At 41.4% G+C, this 21100-nt stretch overlaps 1 protein-coding gene across 1 annotated transcript in view; it reads right to left on the bottom strand.

Annotated features, from left to right (window-relative positions):
* Nucleotides 1-2742: 2742 nt before the first annotated feature.
* LOC139155450 (gasdermin-A-like) overlaps nucleotides 2743-21100 on the bottom strand; it is a 36080-nt gene continuing 17722 nt past the window's right edge. Inside the window, exons 8-14 of the mRNA XM_070730587.1 lie at nucleotides 18542-18580; nucleotides 14591-14629; nucleotides 11500-11526; nucleotides 9486-9628; nucleotides 7247-7397; nucleotides 5793-5866; nucleotides 2743-3531 (exon numbers count right to left, since the gene is read on the bottom strand). Of these exons, the coding sequence (XP_070586688.1) occupies nucleotides 3289-3531; nucleotides 5793-5866; nucleotides 7247-7397; nucleotides 9486-9628; nucleotides 11500-11526; nucleotides 14591-14629; nucleotides 18542-18580 (716 nt within the window). The 3' untranslated portion in view covers nucleotides 2743-3288. The remainder of the gene's footprint in view (nucleotides 3532-5792; nucleotides 5867-7246; nucleotides 7398-9485; nucleotides 9629-11499; nucleotides 11527-14590; nucleotides 14630-18541; nucleotides 18581-21100) is intronic.

Below are 21100 nucleotides of genomic sequence, written 5' to 3'. Positions count from 1 at the left end.
GGTTAAGGTTTGAGCTAGGGCATAAATTTCTGAGCCGCAGTAGTTTAGGAAAATTGCTCTCTTTCGACCGCTGTCGGCGTTTTTCATACCTACTGCTTCAAGGAAGACCTCGAATTTCCCCATGTAGTCATCCCAGGAAGACTTCTCGGGGTCGAAATGGTCGGATGCTTTTCCTACAGGCAGGTTATCCATTCTGGAGTACGTAGGTAAGACCTCCTTCGTCGCCAATGAAAAATACTGACACTGGAGTCAGATTAAAGCAAGGTTTATTCACCACATAGCAGAAACAGAGTTGCTCTACGGAATGTATCCAGGCACGAACTGCAACAGTAATGGCTTCCTGGCTTTTTATACATTGTTTCTTCCTGCTCAAAATAACTGATGCGCATTTGAATTTCCCAGGCTATTTTAAACCAATCACCATTCAGCAGTCTTGTGACACAACTTTTTACATGAAGGTAATGAATATTCAACAGGGTGCCTCAGGGGTCGGTCCTCTCCCCCACTATTTAATATCTACATGAAATCACTGGGTGAGATATCCAAGGGCATGGGGTGAGATATCATCAGTATGCTGATGATACCCAGCTGTACATCTCCACCCCATGTCCAGTCAGTGAAGCAGTGGAAGTGAGGTGTCGGTGCCTGGAGGCTGTTAGGGTCTGGATGGGTGTCAACAGGCTCAAACTCAATCCTGACAAGACGGAGTGGCTGTGGGTTTTGCCTCCCAAGGACAATTCCACCTGTCCGTCCATTACCCTGGGGGGGCGGAATTACTGACCCCCTCGGAGAGGGTTCGCAACTTGGGCATTCTCCTTCGATCCACAGCTAACATTAGAGCACCATCTTTTGGCTGTGGTGAGGAAGGCATTTGCCCAGGTTCACCTGGTGCACCAGTTGCGGCCCTATTTGGACTGGGAGTCACTGCTCACAGTTACTCATGCCCTCATCTCCTCGAGGTTCGACTACTGTAATGCTCTCTACATGGGGCTACCTTTGAAAAGTGTTCGGAAACTTCAGATCATGCAGAATGCGGCTGCGAGAGCAATCATGGGCTTCCCTAGGTATGCCCATGTTACACCAACACTCCGCAGCCTGCATTGGTTGCCAATCAGTTTCTGGTCACAATTCAATGTGTTGGTTATGACCTATAAAGCCCTATATGGCATCGGACCAGAATACATTCAGGACCATCTTCTGCTGCACGAATCCCAGCGACTGGTTAGGCCCCACAGAGTTGGCCTTCTCCGGGGCTCGTTGACTAAGCAATGTCGTCTGGCGGGACCAAGGGGAAGAGTCTTCTTTCTGGTGGCCCTGGCCCTCTGGAATCAACTCTCCCTGGAGATTAGAACTGCCCCCACCCTCCTTGCCTTTTGCAAGCTCCTAAAAAATCCACCTATGTCGCCAGGCTTGGGGAAGTTGATATACCCCTTAGCTAATACGAGTTATGTATGGTTTTGTTTGGGTTGTGTGATAAACTTTTTTATGATAAGGGTTTTTATCTGCTTTTAATATTGGATTTGTATTTTGTGTACTGTATCTTCGGAGAGGAATGGCATACATATCTAATAAATTAAATTAAATTAAATTATTTCAGGTTGAATCTCTCCTTGGTCAGCTTCCAGGCATTGTTCCTTGTCCGGCCCTCTGGTGCCCTGGGAAATAGAATGACCCCCTCCTCTCTGTGGCAACCCCTCAAATACCTGTATATTGCTATGATGTCCCTTCTGGCCCTCCATTTCTCTAGGCTATACATATCCAGTTCCTGCAATCTCTCTTCATTAGTCTTTTCTGTACCTTCTCCTGAGTTTCAATGTCTCTTTTGAAGTGTGGTGACCAGAACAGAATGCAGTATTCTAGATGTGGTCTGACCAGGGTGTAGTAGAGTGGTATTAATACCTCCCTGGTCTTGGAGTGTATTCCCGTTGATGCAGCTTAGGATTGTGTTGGCTTTTTTAGCCGCTGCAGCACATTGCTGGCTCATGTTTAGTTGATTATCCACCAAGACTCCGAGATCTTTTTCACAGTCACAACTGCTAAATGGGGTTTCTCCCAGGCTGTATGTGTGTCTAGGGTTTTTTTTTTACCTAGGTGAAGGACTTTGCTCTTCTCGACATTGAACAGCATTTTGTTACTATGGCCCCACAGAGATAATTTATCTAGATATTTCTGTATTTTGAGCCTATCCTCTACGGTATTGGCTACCCCTGCCAGCTTGTTTGCCCCTTATCCTTAACAACTACATCTATTTCATTTACAGCTGCCTTTTCATAAACTTCAACAAACTGATTTATCCTCATTCATTTATCCTCACTGATATCCTCATAGTAAAGAGGTGATGTGATAAGGGCATGGGTGACTGTGCAATGAGCCTCCTGGTCTTGGTAGGGTCGCAGCTGGTGCACTAGGCAAACCTGTGCAAAGGTCCCTCTACCCACAGCTGAGAAATGTTGATCTAGTTTCAGCCGGGGATCTAGGAGGACACCCAAGTTGCGAACCCAATCTGAGGGGGCTATTTCTTTCTTCCCCCAGAACCAAGATGGACAGATGGTATGGTCCTTCAGGGGCAGAACCCACAGCCACTCAGTCTTGTCGGGGTGAAGTTTGAGCCTGCTAACTCCCATCCAAATGATTTAGAGCTTTGTGTGAATGCAGTTAGGGAAAATTGAATGTAAATAAATACCTAATATAAATAAATATTCTCTGTAGAAATGGAGAAGGTTCAAAGATAAGCAGAGACCATTGTACAAGAGGAAGAAGCCAACTTTATTCCAAGAGCGAATGTAATCCTCCAAATAATCCTTCTATTCTTCTTCCCATTCAGTTTTCTTATAGGAACTTTATCTCTATGCAACCTTTGCTATGTACATGCGCAGCTTACACGATGTGGTCATTCATACACACAGAACAATAAGCATTCATGATGTTACAAAATGTTACTGCAAATCTAGGGAAGTTTTAGCAGTAACCTTTGAGATGTCAACAAATACACTCCCAGGCCTTCAGGCCTAACTAGAACTCCATGTTTGAAAAGCCTGCAGTTCAAAACTCATGCTAACTTATGATAACAGCATAATGTGAACAAAGCATCCATATGTGGTTAGGAACACATCTTGGCTTGCCCAGCAATGCGACCTTAGACCTAGACAAGGAATATTACAATTCTCAGGCAAGCTTCCTTTCAAATAAGGCTGTCAGATTACAACTTTTATTTTGAGTATATTAGATTTCTGCATTTGTGCATTATTCTTTTCTATCTGCAAACATATTCCGGTTTACAAGAATGGCTTAAAAACTTTCCTTAGAGAGAAGAGCAAGTGCAAATAGAGCCACATATAGTGCAGGGAGGGTTGAAGAAACATCAGGGGCTACAGATACAGTAACAGTGCATCCACTTCGTTGTATAGATATTCCACTTATTTCTTCAATTAATGCTCCAGTTATAACCCATTCCTCTTCAGGTAACTGCTGGTCTGCTACAGTAAAATTCTGTTTTTCATAGCAGAAATATTCACCTATGATTCCTTCAACCTTTGGAAACAAGAAACAAATAAAATAGAGTTGATTACTTGATCAGTAATATACACATGTAGAAAATCAATCGAGGCCAATAGAAAATGCAGTGTGCATATGGCATTATATTAGTGGTAAAGTTGCAATGCTATAATCTTGTACTTGCACTGGTCTTATTGGAGGTGATGCAATTTTGCTTTGAGGGTCCTGAAAATATTCTAAGCATGAAACAACAGTAAAATGATCTATTTAATCTCAATATTTGAAACAATTTGCCTACACACTGATACAATGTATACTTAGTATCAGTTGCAGCCAAAGTACAGTGGTACCTCAAGATACGAACCCCTCGTCTTACGAACAACTCGAGATACGAACCCGGGGTTCAGAAAAAATTTGCCTCTTCTTACGAACTTTTTTCATGTTACGAACGCCAAACCCGAACTTCCGGGTTGGGTTCGGGAGGTTGCTGGGAAGCCCCCCAGCCCGGCTGTCACCTTTTAAAACAGCAGCTCCCTAGCAGTCTCCGAAAGCGGTTAGCTCTCCATGTGTCCTCAACCTTTCACGGAGGGTTTTCCACCTCTCCTCTTCCCAGTTTGCTCTCCATGTGTCCTCAACCTTTCACGGAGGGTTTTCCACCTCCATGAAAGGTTGAGGACACATGGAAATAAAACTGGGAAGAGGAGAGGTGGAAAACCCTCCGTGAAAGGTTGAGGACACATGGAGAGCAAACTGGGAAGAGGAGAGGTGGAAAACCCTCGTGAAAGGTTGGGGACACATGGAGAGCAAACTGGGAAGAGGAGAGGTGGAAAACCCTCCGTGAAAGGTTGAGGACACATGGAGAGCAAACTGGGAAGAGGAGAGGTGGAAAACCCTCCGTGAAAGGTTGAGGACACATGGAGAGCAAACTGGGAAGAGGAGAGGTGGAAAACCCTCCGTGAAAGGTTGGGGACACATGGAGAGCAAACTGGGAAGAGGAGAGGTGGAAAACCCTCCGTGAAAGGTTGAGGACACATGGAGAGCAAACTGGGAAGAGGAGAGGTGGAAAACCCTCCTTGAAAGGTTGATGACACATGGAGAGCAAACTGGGAAGAGGAGAGGTGGAAAACCCTCCGTGAAAGGTTGGGGACACATGGAGAGCAAACTGGGAAGAGGAGAGGTGGAAAACCCTCCGTGAAAGGTTGAGGACACATGGAGAGCAAACTGGGAAGAGGAGAGGTGGAAAACCCTCCATGAAAGGTTGGGGACACATGGAGAGCAAACTGGGAAGAGGAGAGGTTCGGGGGGGGGTGCTGGGAAGCCCCCCAGGCCGGCTGTCACCTTTTAAAACAGCTGCGCGGCTTCCCAGCAGTCACGGAAAGCCGTTTTTTTGCGGGGGGTTTTTGGGTTTCACGGATTAATTGACTTTACATTGTTTCCTATGGGAAACAATGTTTCGTCTTACGAACCTTTCGTCTTACGAACCTCCTCCTTGCACCAATTAAGTTCGTATCATGAGGTATTACTGTATATACAGCTAGTACATTTACAGCCGTTGGTTTAACAATCCTTAAGGTAAACAACAGCACTGGGAAAAAACGATTAAGACTTGAACTTTTCAACATTGCAACATTGCCATAGTAATATGATCATAGATCATGTGCTTGGCACCTGGCATGCATTTAACATGTTTGCAGTACATGTGATCATCATTTGTCATTTTCCCTGCTTGCCTCCATAAAGCTAAGTCTATGGAGGAAGCTGGATTAACTTAACAACTGCAGTGATTTACCCTAACATTCATGGCAAAAGTGATGATAAAATTGGTCATAAAACTGAGTCACAAAATTGATAATATTGAGTGTGATTCACTTGATAACTACGTTACATAATAAAGGAAACTCTGGTACCAATTGCCATCACAAGTTGACGACTACCTGGACTATATGCTTCAATGTTTTATGAGCATAGAAATACAACAGAAACCCAAAGTACACTTAGCATTGCTGTTGTTCTACAATAAACATGCAGAAGATATAGCCTTGTACATATAGCCTCTTAATTCAGCTAGAGCCAGGTGGTCGAACTGGTGGCCCGTGGACTGGATGCATCACACAAAGGCCACACCCACCCTGGCTCCGCAAAGACAAAAAACATTGTGATATGTCATGTGATGTCGTGCGACACGGTTGAGTTTCACACCCATGAGCTAGAGAAAACTCACATATAATATCTTAATGCCTTAGAAAAAAATGAATGTTAACTAAAACAAATTATTTTTGCTTCAGAAGTTCTCTTACCAGGTTCAGTTGCTGGGATATAATCTTTTTTTCCTTAGATTCCACTAGTAGCATTATCTGGACCTCTGTCAGCTCTGGGTTTTATAGAAAACAAATTGAGAACATAGTTTGTTCTAGAAAATGTTACATCAAAAATAATTGCCCAAATTTCTCTAGTAATAATTGTTTATTAGCAATTGGAAGAAATGGTTTAGATTAATTTGAAATTAATAACCCGTACATTATCTATAGCAGATTCTAAACTGGAATGCATAACCAGTATAAATAAATGAAACAGGATTAACCATACTAAATCACAGATCAGTTCTGATTCTTTGCAATTTACCTTTCAGTGGTCAGTGACATCAGTATCATATTAAGTTAGGATCCTATGGTATGTTTCTACCTTACTATTGTGTGTGAATTCAGCCATTGTGAATTCACAAAGTGAAAAATCATTTAATAAATTTTGATCAAGTTATCAATGAAGTTTATTGGCCTTAACCATGGTTTATTTTAATCATGGCCTATTGTATAAGCCATAGCTGTGTTCCTATAGTATGTAAAGCCATTATGAATGGGTGGATTCCAATGAGTGGATTCCAACCATGTCTAAAGTTGCAATCCCTGATATTCTCTGAATTTTTGTTGTTGTTCAATTTAATCCTAAATGCAGCTAACATTTATTTATAATAAAGATTACCCATTAAGAAACCTTTTGGGACAAGTCTTCATATTTCTTTAGGCTATGTATGAACAGTGTCTGCCCATCCTATGATGGGTCTATGTATACTCTTCATTTAGCACCTGCCTCTTTTAGCAAGTGCTAAACCTCTTGCTAAAAGTGGTTCACAATTGCAATGATGATAAAAAATAACTTTTTGATTAATCCTCACATTTACAATATTTGTAGGTCTACAAAGCAAAGAAAAGCTGAAGTGAGATTGTAAGCATAGTAGAGGTTTCACTGGCAAACAGCTTCACTTAATTAGTGAACTGAAATCTAGGTGTGCCTTATACAGTGATACCTCTACCTAAGTATGCCTCTACTTAAGAACTTTTCTAGATAAGAACTTGGTGTTCATGATTTTTTTGCCTCTTCTTAAGAACCATTTTCTACTTAAGAACCTGAGCCTGGAAAAATTTCCCAGGAAATTTAAGAGCGCCACGAAGGCTTGTCCAGTTTCCTGCCATCCCCCCTTTTATCCTGGCAACTTTGGGCTTTTCTGGGCTGCCAGAGGAGCCTTTCAGTGGTGCTTAAGGAGGCTTTGGCAGTCCAGAGAGAATGAAGCATTTTCCTTTCTCTGGGCACTTAAGTAGAGCTATCACTGTACTGGTTAAGGAAGTGATAGCCAAATAAGTCTTCCTCAGAGAGGAATTTTGTAAAGGTGTTTTTGTCTTCCAATTTTACTTGTTCTTAGGCTGAAAGTTAGTGAATTATTAATGACCATTGTAATTTGAGAGACTATTTTTACCATCAAGAGCCTGAAGAAAATAAAGGGTAGCCTCAGCAAGTTCAGTGACAATTGCTCCTTTGCCATCGTGCAAGTTGTCCATCAGATCCATAAACTCTGGTTCGTCCTTATTTAGTTTGACTTGTTCAGGGTCCTCAAGAACCTGTTCCAGCTAGAGGTTTGAGTTGGAGGAATAGGCAGGAAAATAATATATTACAGATGGATTTGGACATGCATATGATGGGTGACTGTAATGTGAGAATTGAATCTGAATACTGCTGTCCACTGGGAATTTAAATGCATTTTTAAAATATAAAGTAAAGCTTAAGAACCATAGAGGAAAATGCTTTTTAACATTTGTGGCAGGAAACTTAAGTCGTTCTTTTCAAAATCTTTTCTAGTTTTAGACGAAAAGGACATTGTGACTTTTGGTTATTGACAGATTGGCAGCCCCTCAATGTAACTTCCCCCTTTCTGCCTCCCAGATCCTCTTGAGCTTCCCCCAAATTTTGAGAGAAACAATAATGTATGTAGTTGATACCTGAGAGCTGGTAGTTGTTTAGGTCTCAGAACCTACAGTAAATACCGGTAATCCAAAAAATTAAGAAAAATCATATTACAAGGATAAATGACAGCCCTTCAAGATAAACAGATTAGGAAAGTCATGCATGCTAATATTACTTATTATAAAGTCATAGTAACAGGAAAAAGGGGCTGCTTTTTTTGCAAAAAATGTGGTGGACAAAGGGTCTGGGAAGCCTGCAGGAAGCTCCTGGGTGCTGGGGGATGGAAAAATGTCCCATTTTTGTGACAAAAGGGCAAAAAATGGCCCATTTTTCACAAAAGGGGGTATTTTTGGCATTCCCCAGCATCCAGGAGCTTCATGCAGGCTCCCCAGACCCTTTGCCCACCCCATTTTTGCAAGACAAATGGCCTGTTTTTCACAAAAACAGAGGTACTTTTGCCTTCCAATTACGCCATCTAGCATGACTGGAGGAGGAATTCTGGGAGTTGAAGTCCATTACTCTTAAAGCTGTCAAAACGGCGTGGCCAGAGGGTCTGGGAAGCCTGCAGAGGACTCTTGGGTGCTGGGGCATTTTTGCCATTCCCCAGCACCCAGGCGCTCCCTGCAAGCTTCACAGACTCTTTGCCCACCTATTTTTGTGAAAAACCGGGCAAAAACCCGGGCTTTTTTGGCTTCTAATTACCTTATCTAACATGACTGGAGGAGGAAGTCTGGGAGTTGACGTCCACTATTTATTTATTTATTTATTTATTCATTAGATTTATATGCCGTCCCTCTCCACAGACTCGGGGCAGCTCATAGCAATAATACGAATAATGTATCACAAATCTAATATTAAAAAGTCTCTAAAAGCAGACATACTGTACACACAAACATACCATGCATAAATTATATAGGCCAGGGGGAGATGTCTCAATTCCCCCATGCCTGATGACAGAGGAGGGTCTTAAGAAGTTTACGAAAGGCAAGGAGGGTGTGGGCAATCCTAATCTCTGGGGGGAGTTGGTTCCAGAGGGTCGGGGCCGCCACAGAGAAGGCTCTTCCCCTGGGCCCCGCCAGACACCATTGTTTAGTCGATGGGACCCGGAGAAGGCCAACTAGTCTTAAACCTGTCACATTCTGAAGACCCCTGGGTTAGGGGTTGGGGTGCATTCAAACTTGGCAAGTTTAAGACTTGTGAACCTCAACTCCCATTCCTGAGCTAGCATGACTGGAGGAGGAATTCTGGGACTTGAAGTTCCCAAGTCCTAAAGCTGTCAAGTTTGAAGTTTGTAAAAAGTGTACATGGTTGCAAAAAGTATATATGTTTATAAAAAGTATTCTGATATTTTATTAAATAATATATTACTAAAACATTTGGTTCAGAATACTTTTTTCCTTTTTTCCCACCTTTAAAATCTGGGTGCATCTTATATTCCAATACATTTTATACTCCGAAAAATATGGTATACTGTATAACGATATACTCGTCTATAGATCATATACAGCTGCCATAGTTACATAGACATTGTGTGTATGTGTGCTTTAATAACAGGTTTTTAAAAATGTTTTAAAATTATTAGATTTGTCTTGAATTGTTTTATTGTTGTTGTGAACCGCCCCGAGTCTACGGAGAGAGGCGTCATACAAATCTAATAAATAAATAGATAGATAGATGATAGATAGATAGATAAATAAAAACTATAAGAAAAAAAAGAAAATGAATCACAGTATTAATAACAGAAACTTCTTTACCTGGAGCTCCAGTTCTCCCAAAAGGTGACTTTTCTTCATTAGACCCACCAAACTAGTTAGAAATTTGCCACGCAGTTTTGAAGTCATTAAAGAAAATGGTGCATATTCTTTCTCAACTTCCTTTTGAAGGCTTTTCCTGTTGTCTTTCCAAACAGAAACAAAAGTGCTAAAAATCAGGGTGTGCTGTTCTTATACTGGCTTATATGGGTAAAATAGGAGGGAAATATTGGTGTATTCATATGGTATATTCATTGGCTTAAGTTGTAAATATAAAAAGGCAGGATAAAAAACACTACCCCCTAAAAATTTGGATATTATTTTAAATAAGCATGGTAATAAATATTGCCAGCATATAGTATTGCAGAGCCTTTTAAGTTCTATATTTTTTTTACAATGTGGTCTCTGAATGAATCGTGATTGTTGTTGCTGCTGCTGCTCTTATTACTATTGTTGTTATTGTTGTTGTTGTTGTTGTTGTTATTATTATTATTATTATTATTATTATTATTATGTCAATACAACACAGAAAACAATTCTGGATTTCGTATTTCATCACCAGTCAGGTGCTTCCCAAGCACCTAGGACTGCATGATGTAGCGGTGAATTAAAGTGGCCTTTTGCAATTGACAGATTTTGTCAATTCTGGTTTTCAAATGTCCACTGAGATCCTTTGGCACTGGGCCCAGCGTGCCAAGTACCACTGGGACCACTTTCACTGGCTTATGCCAGAGTCGTTGCAGCTCGATTTTTAGATCTTCGTATTTCACTAATTTCTCTAGCTGCTTCTCCTCAATTCTGCTGTCTCCTGGGATTGCGATGTCGATGATCCATTTTTTCTTTTTCTCCACAATCAGGGTGTCTGGTGTGTTATGCTTCAGAATTCGGTCAGTCTGAAGTTGGAAGCCCCACAGTAGTTTTGCTTGCTCATTTTCAACCACTTTTTCGGGCTTATGATCCCACCAGTTCTTTGACACTGGTAGATGGTAGTTCTGGCACAAGTTCCAGTGGATCATCTGTGCCACAGTATCGTGTCTATGCTTGTAGTCAGTCTGTGCAATTTTTTTGCAGCAGCTGAGTATGTGATCGATTGTTTCATCTGTTTCTTCACAGAGTCTGCACTTTGGATCATCTGTTGATTTTTCAATTCTGGCTTTGACAGCATTTGCTCTAATAGCCTGTTCTTGTGCCGCCAATATTAGTCTTTCTGTCTCCTTTTTGAGTGTTCCACTTGTAAGCCATGACCAGGTGTTTTCTTTATTCACTTTGCCTTCAATCTTCTCCAAGAACTGGCCATGTTCTGCCAACTGTCCATACGACATTGAGTTACAGTTTTTCTGTACTGTGCCACCAATATTAGTTCAGTTTGCTTCACCTTGAGCAGTTTCCTATTGTTGACCTCCATCAACACTGACTCTTTGCTCTACTTCACATAGTCAGCTAATGCATGCTTCTCTTCTTCCACTGTCTGCTTCACTTGCAAAAGTCTTCTGCCACCTATTTTCCTTGGTAAATACAGCCTATCAATGTCACTGTAGTGCATGATGGATCGTCATTAATTTTCTGGTTTTCCTGTCCAACTTGTCCAGCTCTGCTTGAGTCCAGTTCACTATGCCAGCTGTGTATCCAATGACAGGTATGGGCCACGTATTTATAGTCTTGATAGTGTTGCCACCATTCAGTTTGCTCTTCAAAATTTTTCTGGTCCTCTGGATGTACTCTTTGCTGATCACACTTTTCACATGACCATGCTTGATATTATCCAATTGCAAGATGCCCAAGTATCTGTAGGTTTCTGGCTGGTGGCACTTGATGGTTTGACCATTTGGCATTTCAATGCCCTCACTTTCAGTGATTTCCCCCTTTTTCAGTGCCACTGTGGCACATTTATCCAGGCCAAATTCCATGTTGATGTCATTGCTAAAGATTCGCACAGTGTTGGTTAGTGACTGTATCTCAGTTTCTGATTTTGTACATAAGAGAAAGAAGTGAAAAAGAGAGAACAAAAACCTTTTACCTGCACTTGGTTTTCCAAATAATAAATCTGAAATATAAAAGAATAATATCAATAGGATGAATACACAGAATGAGATGATAACAACATCAATCGCAGTTTAGCTGACCTTCCAAATCCAGTACAATAAAAATTTGAAAAAATCTATGCTTTCTTTCTTACCTACTTCTGTATGTAAAGAACTGTTGCCATCCTATATTTTAGATTTGAATGTGCCAACCGCAGCTTTTGAAAAAGTTCATATACTATCTTACAAATTTACAATGTTTCACTAACTTGTCCTAAAGCTAGGGACCTGGAACATGCCTTTCCCAAATTAAGGCAAATATAGGTGTCCCAGGACAATGTTGCAGGATCCAATCTGAGTCGGTCACTGGGACCAGGGAGCCCATCCTCAGGGACTTCTCTGCGTGTTTTGGGCTGTTGGGTGTGTGGTATTTATATGTTGTCTGTGGTGTGTAGCTTTTTAGATGTACATTGGGGAATTGATAGTTGGTTTTAAGTTGTTGGTTGTTGTTTCCTTGTAATACCAAGCCCCCGCAACCAAGCCCCCACATTGATAAGCTGGAGGTAAATCAGTACTCATGTTGATTTGCGAGGGCCCATTTTCTAGGCTCTAATCATTTCCCTAGTTGTTTTTGTGATTAATTGCTGAAAAGCTGAAAAATTGAATGTAGGTCCTTGATTATTGTACTCAAAGGTATTATTGATTATTGAGGTGACAATGAGTTCCCCAGGGAAGCGTACTAGGTCCTACTCTCTTCATTCTCTACATCAATGACCTCTGTGACCATATCGAAAGCAACTGTGTTCTTTTTGCTGACGATGTGAAACTTTTCAACACCAGACAACATACTCACTCTCCAAAAAGACCTGGACTTTGTCTCAGACTGGTCTAACACCTGGCAACTTCAAATATCAACCAACAAATGCTCTACCCTCCACATTGGCAAAAAGAATCCAAACCGCGCATACAAACTGAATAAACAATCTCTCACTGCCAACCCACACTCAGTAAAAGACCTTGGAATACTAATATCAAATGACCTAAGTGCTAAAGCCCACTGCAACAATATCGCCAAAAAAGCTTCTAGAGTTGTTAACCTGATCCTACGTAGCTACTGCTCAGGCAATCTCACACTACTCACAAGAGCCTACAAAACTTTTGCCAGACCCATCCTAGACTACTGCTCATCTGTCTGGAACCCATACCACATCTCAGACCTCAACACCCTTGAAAATATCCAAAGATATTTCACCAGAAGAGCCCTTCACTCCTCCACTCGAAACAGAATATCCTACGAAAATAGACTAACAATCCTGGGCCTAGAAAGCCTAGAACTACGGTGCGTAAAACACGATTTGAGTATTGCCCACAAGATCATATGCTGCAATGTCCTGCCGGTCAATGACTACTTCAGCTTCAAACGCAACAACACAAGAGCACGCAACAGATTCAAACTTAATACGAACCGCTCCAAACTTGACTGTAAAAAATATGATTTCCACGATCGAGTTATCGAAGCGTGGAACTCATTACCGGACTCAATTGTGTCAACCCCTAACCCCCAACATTTCTCCCTTAGACTCTCCACGATTGACCTCTCCAGGTTCCTAAGAGGCCAGTATGGGGCGTACATAGGTGCACTGGTGTGCCTTTCGTCCCTTGTCCAATTGTCTTTCCTTTCTCTCACTTATCATATATATTTTCTTTCTTTCATATATCCTCTCCTCTAAGTTCACTTTACCCTTATATATATTACTACATGTTTATTTTTCTTCCTATGTATTTGTGTATTGGATAAATAAATAAATAAATAAATAAATAAATAAATAAATAAATAAAATCTGCCCACTTCCTTGTGTTCTTGCAGTTTGGTAATTGGCTTTCTCCCTATTTGTCCCACACTGACACAGCATTCCATGCAGGGGATCCAGTAGATTATGTTGGAAGTATCACCCACTTGCAAGCGATCTTTATAGTGTTTAATTTGTCCACATAAACTTCTCCACATATTTCTTAGAGGTCAATGCCTTAGTAAAGACAGGATTAGACTTATTTAAATGGTTTATAAAAAACATATAATATAATGGCTAATTTAAGTTTAATACATTAAGCTTCCTTTTCTCTCCCAATGAGAATTTGAACGCCTGTACTTAAGGCGCGTGCTCCTCCTCGCCGCCTCAGAGTCCCTCTTTTTTTTTTTAAGCCTTAAAGTTTTGGATTTTTTTTTATTCCCCTCACTTCACCTTCTTCCTTTGGCAGCAAGTGTCCTCCTCCTCTTCTTCCTCCTCCTCCCACCCAAATTCCAAGCTTTTATTTCTTTCCTAATGGAAATAAATTATTTGCTTTTACATTGATTCCTATGGGAAAAATTGCTTCTACTTACAAACCTTTCTACTTAAGAACCTGGACACAGAACAAATTAAGTTCTTTAGAGATACCACTGTATGTATGTATGTATGTATGTATGTATGAATGTATATATAACATTTTCTTTATCCTCACTGGTTGTAAACTCAGGGATTCTTTTGCCTTGAAGGAGCGAGAGGGGGAGGATCGCCCCCTTCAGTATAGCTGCTCACTTTTAACAGTTTCCCCCCCTTACTCCCCCTTCTCCTGCTTGAGAAAGGAGGGGCAAGTGGGTAACCAGTTCATAAAGCCTTTCACTGTTTTGATTTGATTTCTTTTGAAGAACGTTTGATATTTAAAAAGTTTAATTAAACTTTTATATGTCTATATATGCATATATGTATGTATTGTATGTATGTATGATTTTAAAAAAGATATTGTTTACATTTGCAAATGTTTTAATTTATGAGAATTGCTTCCATTTGAAAGGAGTTTGAATCTGACTTATTTTACTAAAAACAAAGTATTGATTCCAAACTTTGACCCAAATATATTTCAGAGCATTAACTTAGAATACCTCTTTTTTTTGGGTCTGTGTGCAGGAGACATTTAAAAAAAGTTTAGGAACCAAGGTGCTCTCCTTTATGGCACATTTATTTGTTAGCAGTATAAATTGTTGCCCTTTCAGGAATTGTTACAGAAATGATTTATTAAATATTTTCAAGCCAGTTATAAAGCTACCTTTAAGGCTGATAACCGCATACAGGATGACCAGCAAACCTGGAAAACAGGGAAATCAGGGAATTAACAGAGAAATCGGAGGTTCGGGAAATATTTATTTATTTATTGGATTTCTATGCCACCCCTCTCTGAAATCTCGGGGTGGATGACAACATATAATAAACAGTAAATTACAATAAAATTAATCCACTTAAATTAAAATTATATAGCTATCTAAAATCCCCAATTCTATTAAAAATCAATTATACCCATTCATACAACAATAATTCGTTGGTCAGGGGCTAAGATCTAATCAGCCCAAGCCTGATGACATAAATGAGTATTAAGACTCTTACGGGAGGCAAGGAGAGTGAGAGCAGTACAAATATCTGGGGGAAACTGATTCCAGAGGGCTGGGGTCCCCCCCAGAGAAAGTTCTTCCCCTAGGTCCTGCCAAATGACATTGTCTAGTTGACAGAACCTGGAGAAGGCCAACTCTGTGGGTATAACTGGTCACTGGGATTCATGTGGCAGTAGGCAGTCCTGTAAGTAATCTGGTCCGAAGCCATGTAGGGCTTTATAGGTCGCAACCAATACTTTGAATTGAGTCCGGAAACCAATTGGAAGCCAATGCAGACCATGGAGTGTTGGAGAAACTTGGGCATGTAAAAACTCCCTGTCCATATAGGGCCGCAACTGGTGCACCAGGCGAACCTGGGCACCAGGCTACCCCCCTCGCCATAGCCAACAGATGATGTTCCAAGGTCAGCTGTGGATTGAGAAGGATGCTCAAGTTGCAGACCCTCTCTGAGGGGTTCAAAAGCTCACCCCCAGGTTAATGGATGGCAGATGAAAGTGTCGTTGAGAGGCAGAACCCACAGCCTCTCCATCTTGTCGTGGTTGAACTTGAGCCTGTTAGTACCCATCAAGACTCTAACAGCCTCCAGACACCACTGCTTCACTGAGTGGATATGTGGATATGTATAGCTGAGTATCATCAACATAGTGATGATAACTCACCCCGTGCCCTTAGATGATCTCACCCAGTGGTTTCATGTAGATATTAAACAGCAGGGGGGAGAGGACTGACCCCTGAGGAACCCCACAAGGGAGGGACCTAGGAGTTGACCTCTGACCCCCTGCTAATATTGACTGCAATTGACCAGAGAGATAGGAGAGAACCCCCATAAAACGGTGCCTCCTACTCCCATTCCTCTAGCCAGCACAGAAGAATATCATGGTCAAAGATATCAAAAGCTGCTGAGAGGTCAAGAAGCAACAAGATAGAGGATAAACCCTATCCCGGGCCTGTCAGAGATCATCTATCAACACAATCAAAGCAGTTTTTGGGCCATAGCCGGGCCTAAATCCTGACTGTTGGGGGACCAGATAATTGGCTTCATCCAAGGACCGATGGAGCTGGAGTGACACCACCTTCTTGACAACCTTCTGGGTGATAGTTCTTAAGTATGGCTGGTTCCAGGGAAGGCTTCTTGAGGAGGGGGTGCACAAGTGCCTCCTTGTAGGGATCCGGAAAGGATCCCCTCCTCAAGAAGCCCCTCCTCATGGGGCTTCCAAGATCTGCCCACGTTTCACCAACACTACGCGGCCTGCACTGGCTGCCGATCAGTCCTGTAAATAGTCTGGCCCTGAGCCATGAATGTTGGCCCCCATCCAGATCCTTACAGCTTCCAGGCACCGGCACGTCACATCCACTGCTTCACTTAATTAGCATGGGGTGGAGATGTCTAGATGGCACCCCACAGAGGAGAGGCTGAGGGGTGGATCTCTGCTCCCCCATGAACACCGACTGCGAATGACCAAAGTGGTGCCTCCAACTCCCAATCCCTCTAGTCCTCACAGAAGGAAACCATGGTCAAAGGCCACTGAGAGGTCAAGGAGCACCAGGATAGAGGAATGTCCCCTATCCCGGGCCCACCAGAGATCATCCATCAGCACGACCAAAGTGGTTTCTGTGCTGTGACTGGTCCTAAAACCGGACTGAAAGGAATCCAGATAATCAGCTTCACCAAAGACTGTTAGAGCTGGAGTGCCACCACCTTCTCAACAACCATACCCCGAAAGGGCAGGTTGGAGACTGGCCTATAGTTCTTCAATTTGGCTGGATCCAGGGATTGTTTCTTGAGGAGGGTTCACACAACCGCCTCCTTCAGAAACTGTGAGAATGACCCCTCACTCAAGGAAGCATTAATCAACACCTGGATCGAGCTGTGTGTCACCTCCTGACTGGCCAAAACCAGCCAGGAGGGGCATGGGTCCAATCAACAGGTGGAGGAACACACAGCTCCCATGGGTTTGTCCACTTCCTCAGGGGTTACCAGATCAAACTCTTCCCAAATAACAGGACTAAGACCTGACCTTGTTGCCTCAGTCTGAATTGCCCAATTGAAGTCCAGATCATTCTGAATCTAAGCGACTTTATCTGCAAGAAACTGAACAAATTCCTCAGCCCACCCCTGTAAGGGCTACGCCACTGCCTCCTTATTCAGGAGAGAGCGGGTTACCCTAAACAGGGTGGCTGGGTGAGAATCTGTAGATGCAATAAGGGTGGTAATGCACACTGACTTTGCCACCTCTATCGCCACAAGGTAAGTTCTAATATAGGCTCTTACCCATGTTTGGTGAGACTCAGAGTTACTGACCCTCCATGCTTCCTCTAGGCATGTATTCTGGCATTTCATCTGCTGGAGTTCCTCAGTGAACCAAGGAGATCTCCAGCCAGGGTCTACTACCTCGGAGAGGCCGCAAAGGTGCCATCCAGTCCAGAGCCTCCAATGTGGCCTTATTCCATGCCCTCACCAGAGATTCATCCAGATTATGGACAAACGAGTTGGGAATTTCCCCAAGCTGCCTCTGAAACCCATCCTAATTGGTTCTGCCTCCCTGCGGTGGTAGTCACTGTACAGCTTGCATTGCCCAGAACATTAGGGAAAATCCACCCAGTGTTCCACTGCAGCTTACTATAACTGGTGACAAATCTGAATTAAGGCCACAAACCCTACCACCATCTCTCCCCCTTGTAATAGAAACATAAAAACATAGAAGTCTGACGGCAGAAAAAGACCTCATGGTCCATCTAGTCTGCCCTTATACTATTTTCTATATTTTATCTTAGGATGGATATATGTTTATCCCAGGCATATTTAAATTCAGTTACTGTGGATTTATCAACCACGTCTGCTGGAAGTTTGTTCCAAGGATCTACTACTCTTTCAGTAAAATAATATTTTCTCATGTTGCTTTTGATCTTTCCCCCAACTAACTTCAGATTGTGTCCCCTTGTTCTTGTGTTCACTTTCTTATTAAAAACACTTCCCTCCTGGACCTTATTTAACCCTTTAACATTTTTAAATGTTTCGATCATGTCCCCCCTTTTCCTTCTGTCCTCCAGACTATACAGATTGAGTTCATTAAGTCTTTCCTGATACATTTTATGCTTAAGATCTTCCACCATTCTTGTAGCCCATCTTTGGACTCCTTCAATTTGTCAATATCTTTTTGTAGGTGAGGTCTCCAGAACTGAACATTGTATTCCAAATGTGGTCTCACCAGCACTCTATATAGTGGGATCATAATCTCCCTCTTCCTGCTTGTTATACCTCTAGCTATGCAGCCAAGCATCCTACTTGCTTTCCCTACCGCCTGACTGCACTGTTCACCCATTTTGAGACTGTCAGAAATCACTATCCCTAAATCCTTTTCTTCTGAAGTTTTTGCTAACACAGAATTGCCAATGCAATACTCAGATTGAGGATTCCTTTTCCCCAATTTACCTATGGGATGGACAGGTCGATGTGTCTTGGACCCTAAAATAATGAAATTAATGGTGCACACACCCTTACAAAGAAGGAAAAAGGCAAGCTGCATGTCCAGGGCACCTAACACCACATGTGATCAATGCATTAGTAGGGTATCTTATGGAAATAGAAAATTGAACATTTTTCTACATACCAATAATCTTCCTTCCCGAACAATAAACCAGGAAAGCTCCTATATATGAAAACAAACAATATGATATATATAAAAATGAGAAAAATAAAACATGGTGTTCCAATCCCCAGGACCCACAGAGTTTAACATCACCATATGCTGGAAAAGGGGACAAAGAAGAAGATGAATGGTTAAAATATATTAACAGCACAAAGACATTACAAATTAATGCCTGCTCAGAAGTACAATTAGAACATGATGCTTGCATGGTTTGGGGGGCACATCCACAAGGAATACCATGCATCCAAAGTTGGGAAACCACTTATGAGCATAATTATAAATATTTGTGCAAAAGTAATACCAACTGGGAGATGGGGAATCCCAATATATGGGCACCTTGTGGGAGCCAGACTGATTGTAGTGGATGGAAGTGTGTTTGTCTTTATACTGGTTGAGGACATTCTGGGACTGAGTGTCCTGACCACTCTAAGGTGTGTGGCTGCACCGCCGCGCACCCAACAGGAAACTCCGGCGCAGCATTTTTCAAAGCCGCGTAGCCGGAATGTGTAGGGTGGGGAGGAAGGTAACTGCGGACCTTGCAGGGGTTGCTGAGGGATTAGAGCTTCAAGATGAATGGGAGAACTTATTTCAGCGACAGCGAGAGATCAGAGTAAAGAGAGACAAATGGGAGACTCAAAGAATGAGCTGAAAGTGCTGAACAAGTGGAGCCCCGGCATAGTTGTATAGGAACTGTAACCTGATCTCCAAATTCCCTCCAATTTGCTGTCCCGCTGATTTTTTTTCTTTGTGACTTTGGGAGAGCGCTGGAGGAAAGAGAGGAGGGAAGTGACGTCAAGCGGCTATAGAGAGACTCAACAATGCAGAGTATAGGTCTCTTTGAGCACAGAGTCTGGTTTACTGTCAAACATTTCGTCCAATGTTTATTCCCCTCAGGGAAACTAATGAAACAAGATCAAATCTCTGTTCTGTTCTATTCATTCTTCATTCTATTCTATTATTCTATATACTCTATTCTTATCTCCTATTCTATTTTGTTCTGTTCTGTTCTGCTCTGCTCTATTCTAATCTCTATGCCAATCTCCGTTCTGTTCTATTCATTCTTAATTCTATTTTATTATTCTGTTCTGTTCTATTCTATTCTATTCTATTCTAAATTCTATTCTGTTCTGTTCTGCTCTAATCTCTACTCCAATCTCTGTTCTGTTCTATTTTATTATTCTGTTCTGTTCTGCTCTACTCTAATCTAATCTCTATGCCAATCTCTGTTCTATTCTATTCATTCTTCATTCTATTATATTGTTCTATATATTCTACTCTGCTCTACAGTGATCCCTCGATTTTCGCGATCTCGATCTTCGCGAAACGCTATATCGTGATTTTTCCCATCGATGACGTCACTCCCTTCCTTTCTCATCTTTCTTTCTCTCTCTCTTTCTCTATCTTGCTTCTTCCTCTCTCACACTCTCTTCCTCCCTCTCTCATCTCTTTCTTTCCTTCTCTCTCTTTCTCTATCTCTCCCCCTCCACCATCTACGCATGCGCGGCCATAGAAAAAAGGGCGCGCATGCGCAGATGGTGTTTTTACTTCCGCAACCCTACATCACGAAAAAATCGATTATCGCGAGGGGTCTTGGAACGGAACCCTCGCGATAATAGAGGGATCACTGTATTCTTATCTCCATTCCATTCCATTGCAGTCTATTCTATTCTATCTTACCCTACCCTACTCTATTCCAATCTATCCCAATCCATTCAATTTATTCTAATAGTATGAATTTTGGCATTAATCATTTGTTCTACATAATTAATATGAATATATTTACTTTTTTTGAGAGTGTGGTTTCTTCTTCTACAAGATAAATATCATCTTGTAGAAGAAAGATTTTGCAATTAATGATTGAGTAACCCTGAATTGTTATTTAGTGATTGAGATAGTAATTATTTTAACTTATGGAATATGTTTTAAATGGAAAAACTGAATATTTATCATATGGACGTTTGATTTAAACAATTGTTTAAAAATAATATACGAAATACTGTACCAATTATGAAGAAAATTATAATTAAATTGTAATGAAGATGAAGATAACAGGTTTGATTAGATGCCTAATGATATTTTAGACGATTTTGGTTAAGATAAAAGAAGGAATTAAAAAAAAGATATTGAGGAAGAGATTTAGGAAGGGGAGGAACTAGTAGGCCCAAAAATGGAACGGTGCAAGAAATAAAAACCATTCTGTGCACATAATATACTAGTTGGGAGCAAATATATCTTATAAATCTATTATTTCCACTCATAATTTAGTTTAGTTAACAAATAAGTTATAAACAAGCTTAACATGGTTTTTTCTCTTGCATATCGGCTGATCAAAGTTTGCCTATTTGTAGTCTTCTGTTCTTTAAATTATTGATCATGCTAATTTCAGTTGGAATCTTTGTATGCTAGTGATGTCAATAATTAGGCAACCAGACTAACAGAATAACATAGTGGAAAGGGACCTTATTCTGCTGCAGCACCAAGCCCCAAATAATTATGCAACAAGTGAAAAAAGTCAGGTGC

Source organism: Erythrolamprus reginae, unplaced genomic scaffold, assembly GCF_031021105.1.
Source record: "Erythrolamprus reginae isolate rEryReg1 unplaced genomic scaffold, rEryReg1.hap1 H_2, whole genome shotgun sequence".
Lineage (NCBI taxonomy): Eukaryota > Metazoa > Chordata > Lepidosauria > Squamata > Dipsadidae > Erythrolamprus > Erythrolamprus reginae.
Note: the sequence above shows the minus strand (reverse complement) of the source record. Positions and strands in the feature narration are given on the sequence as shown.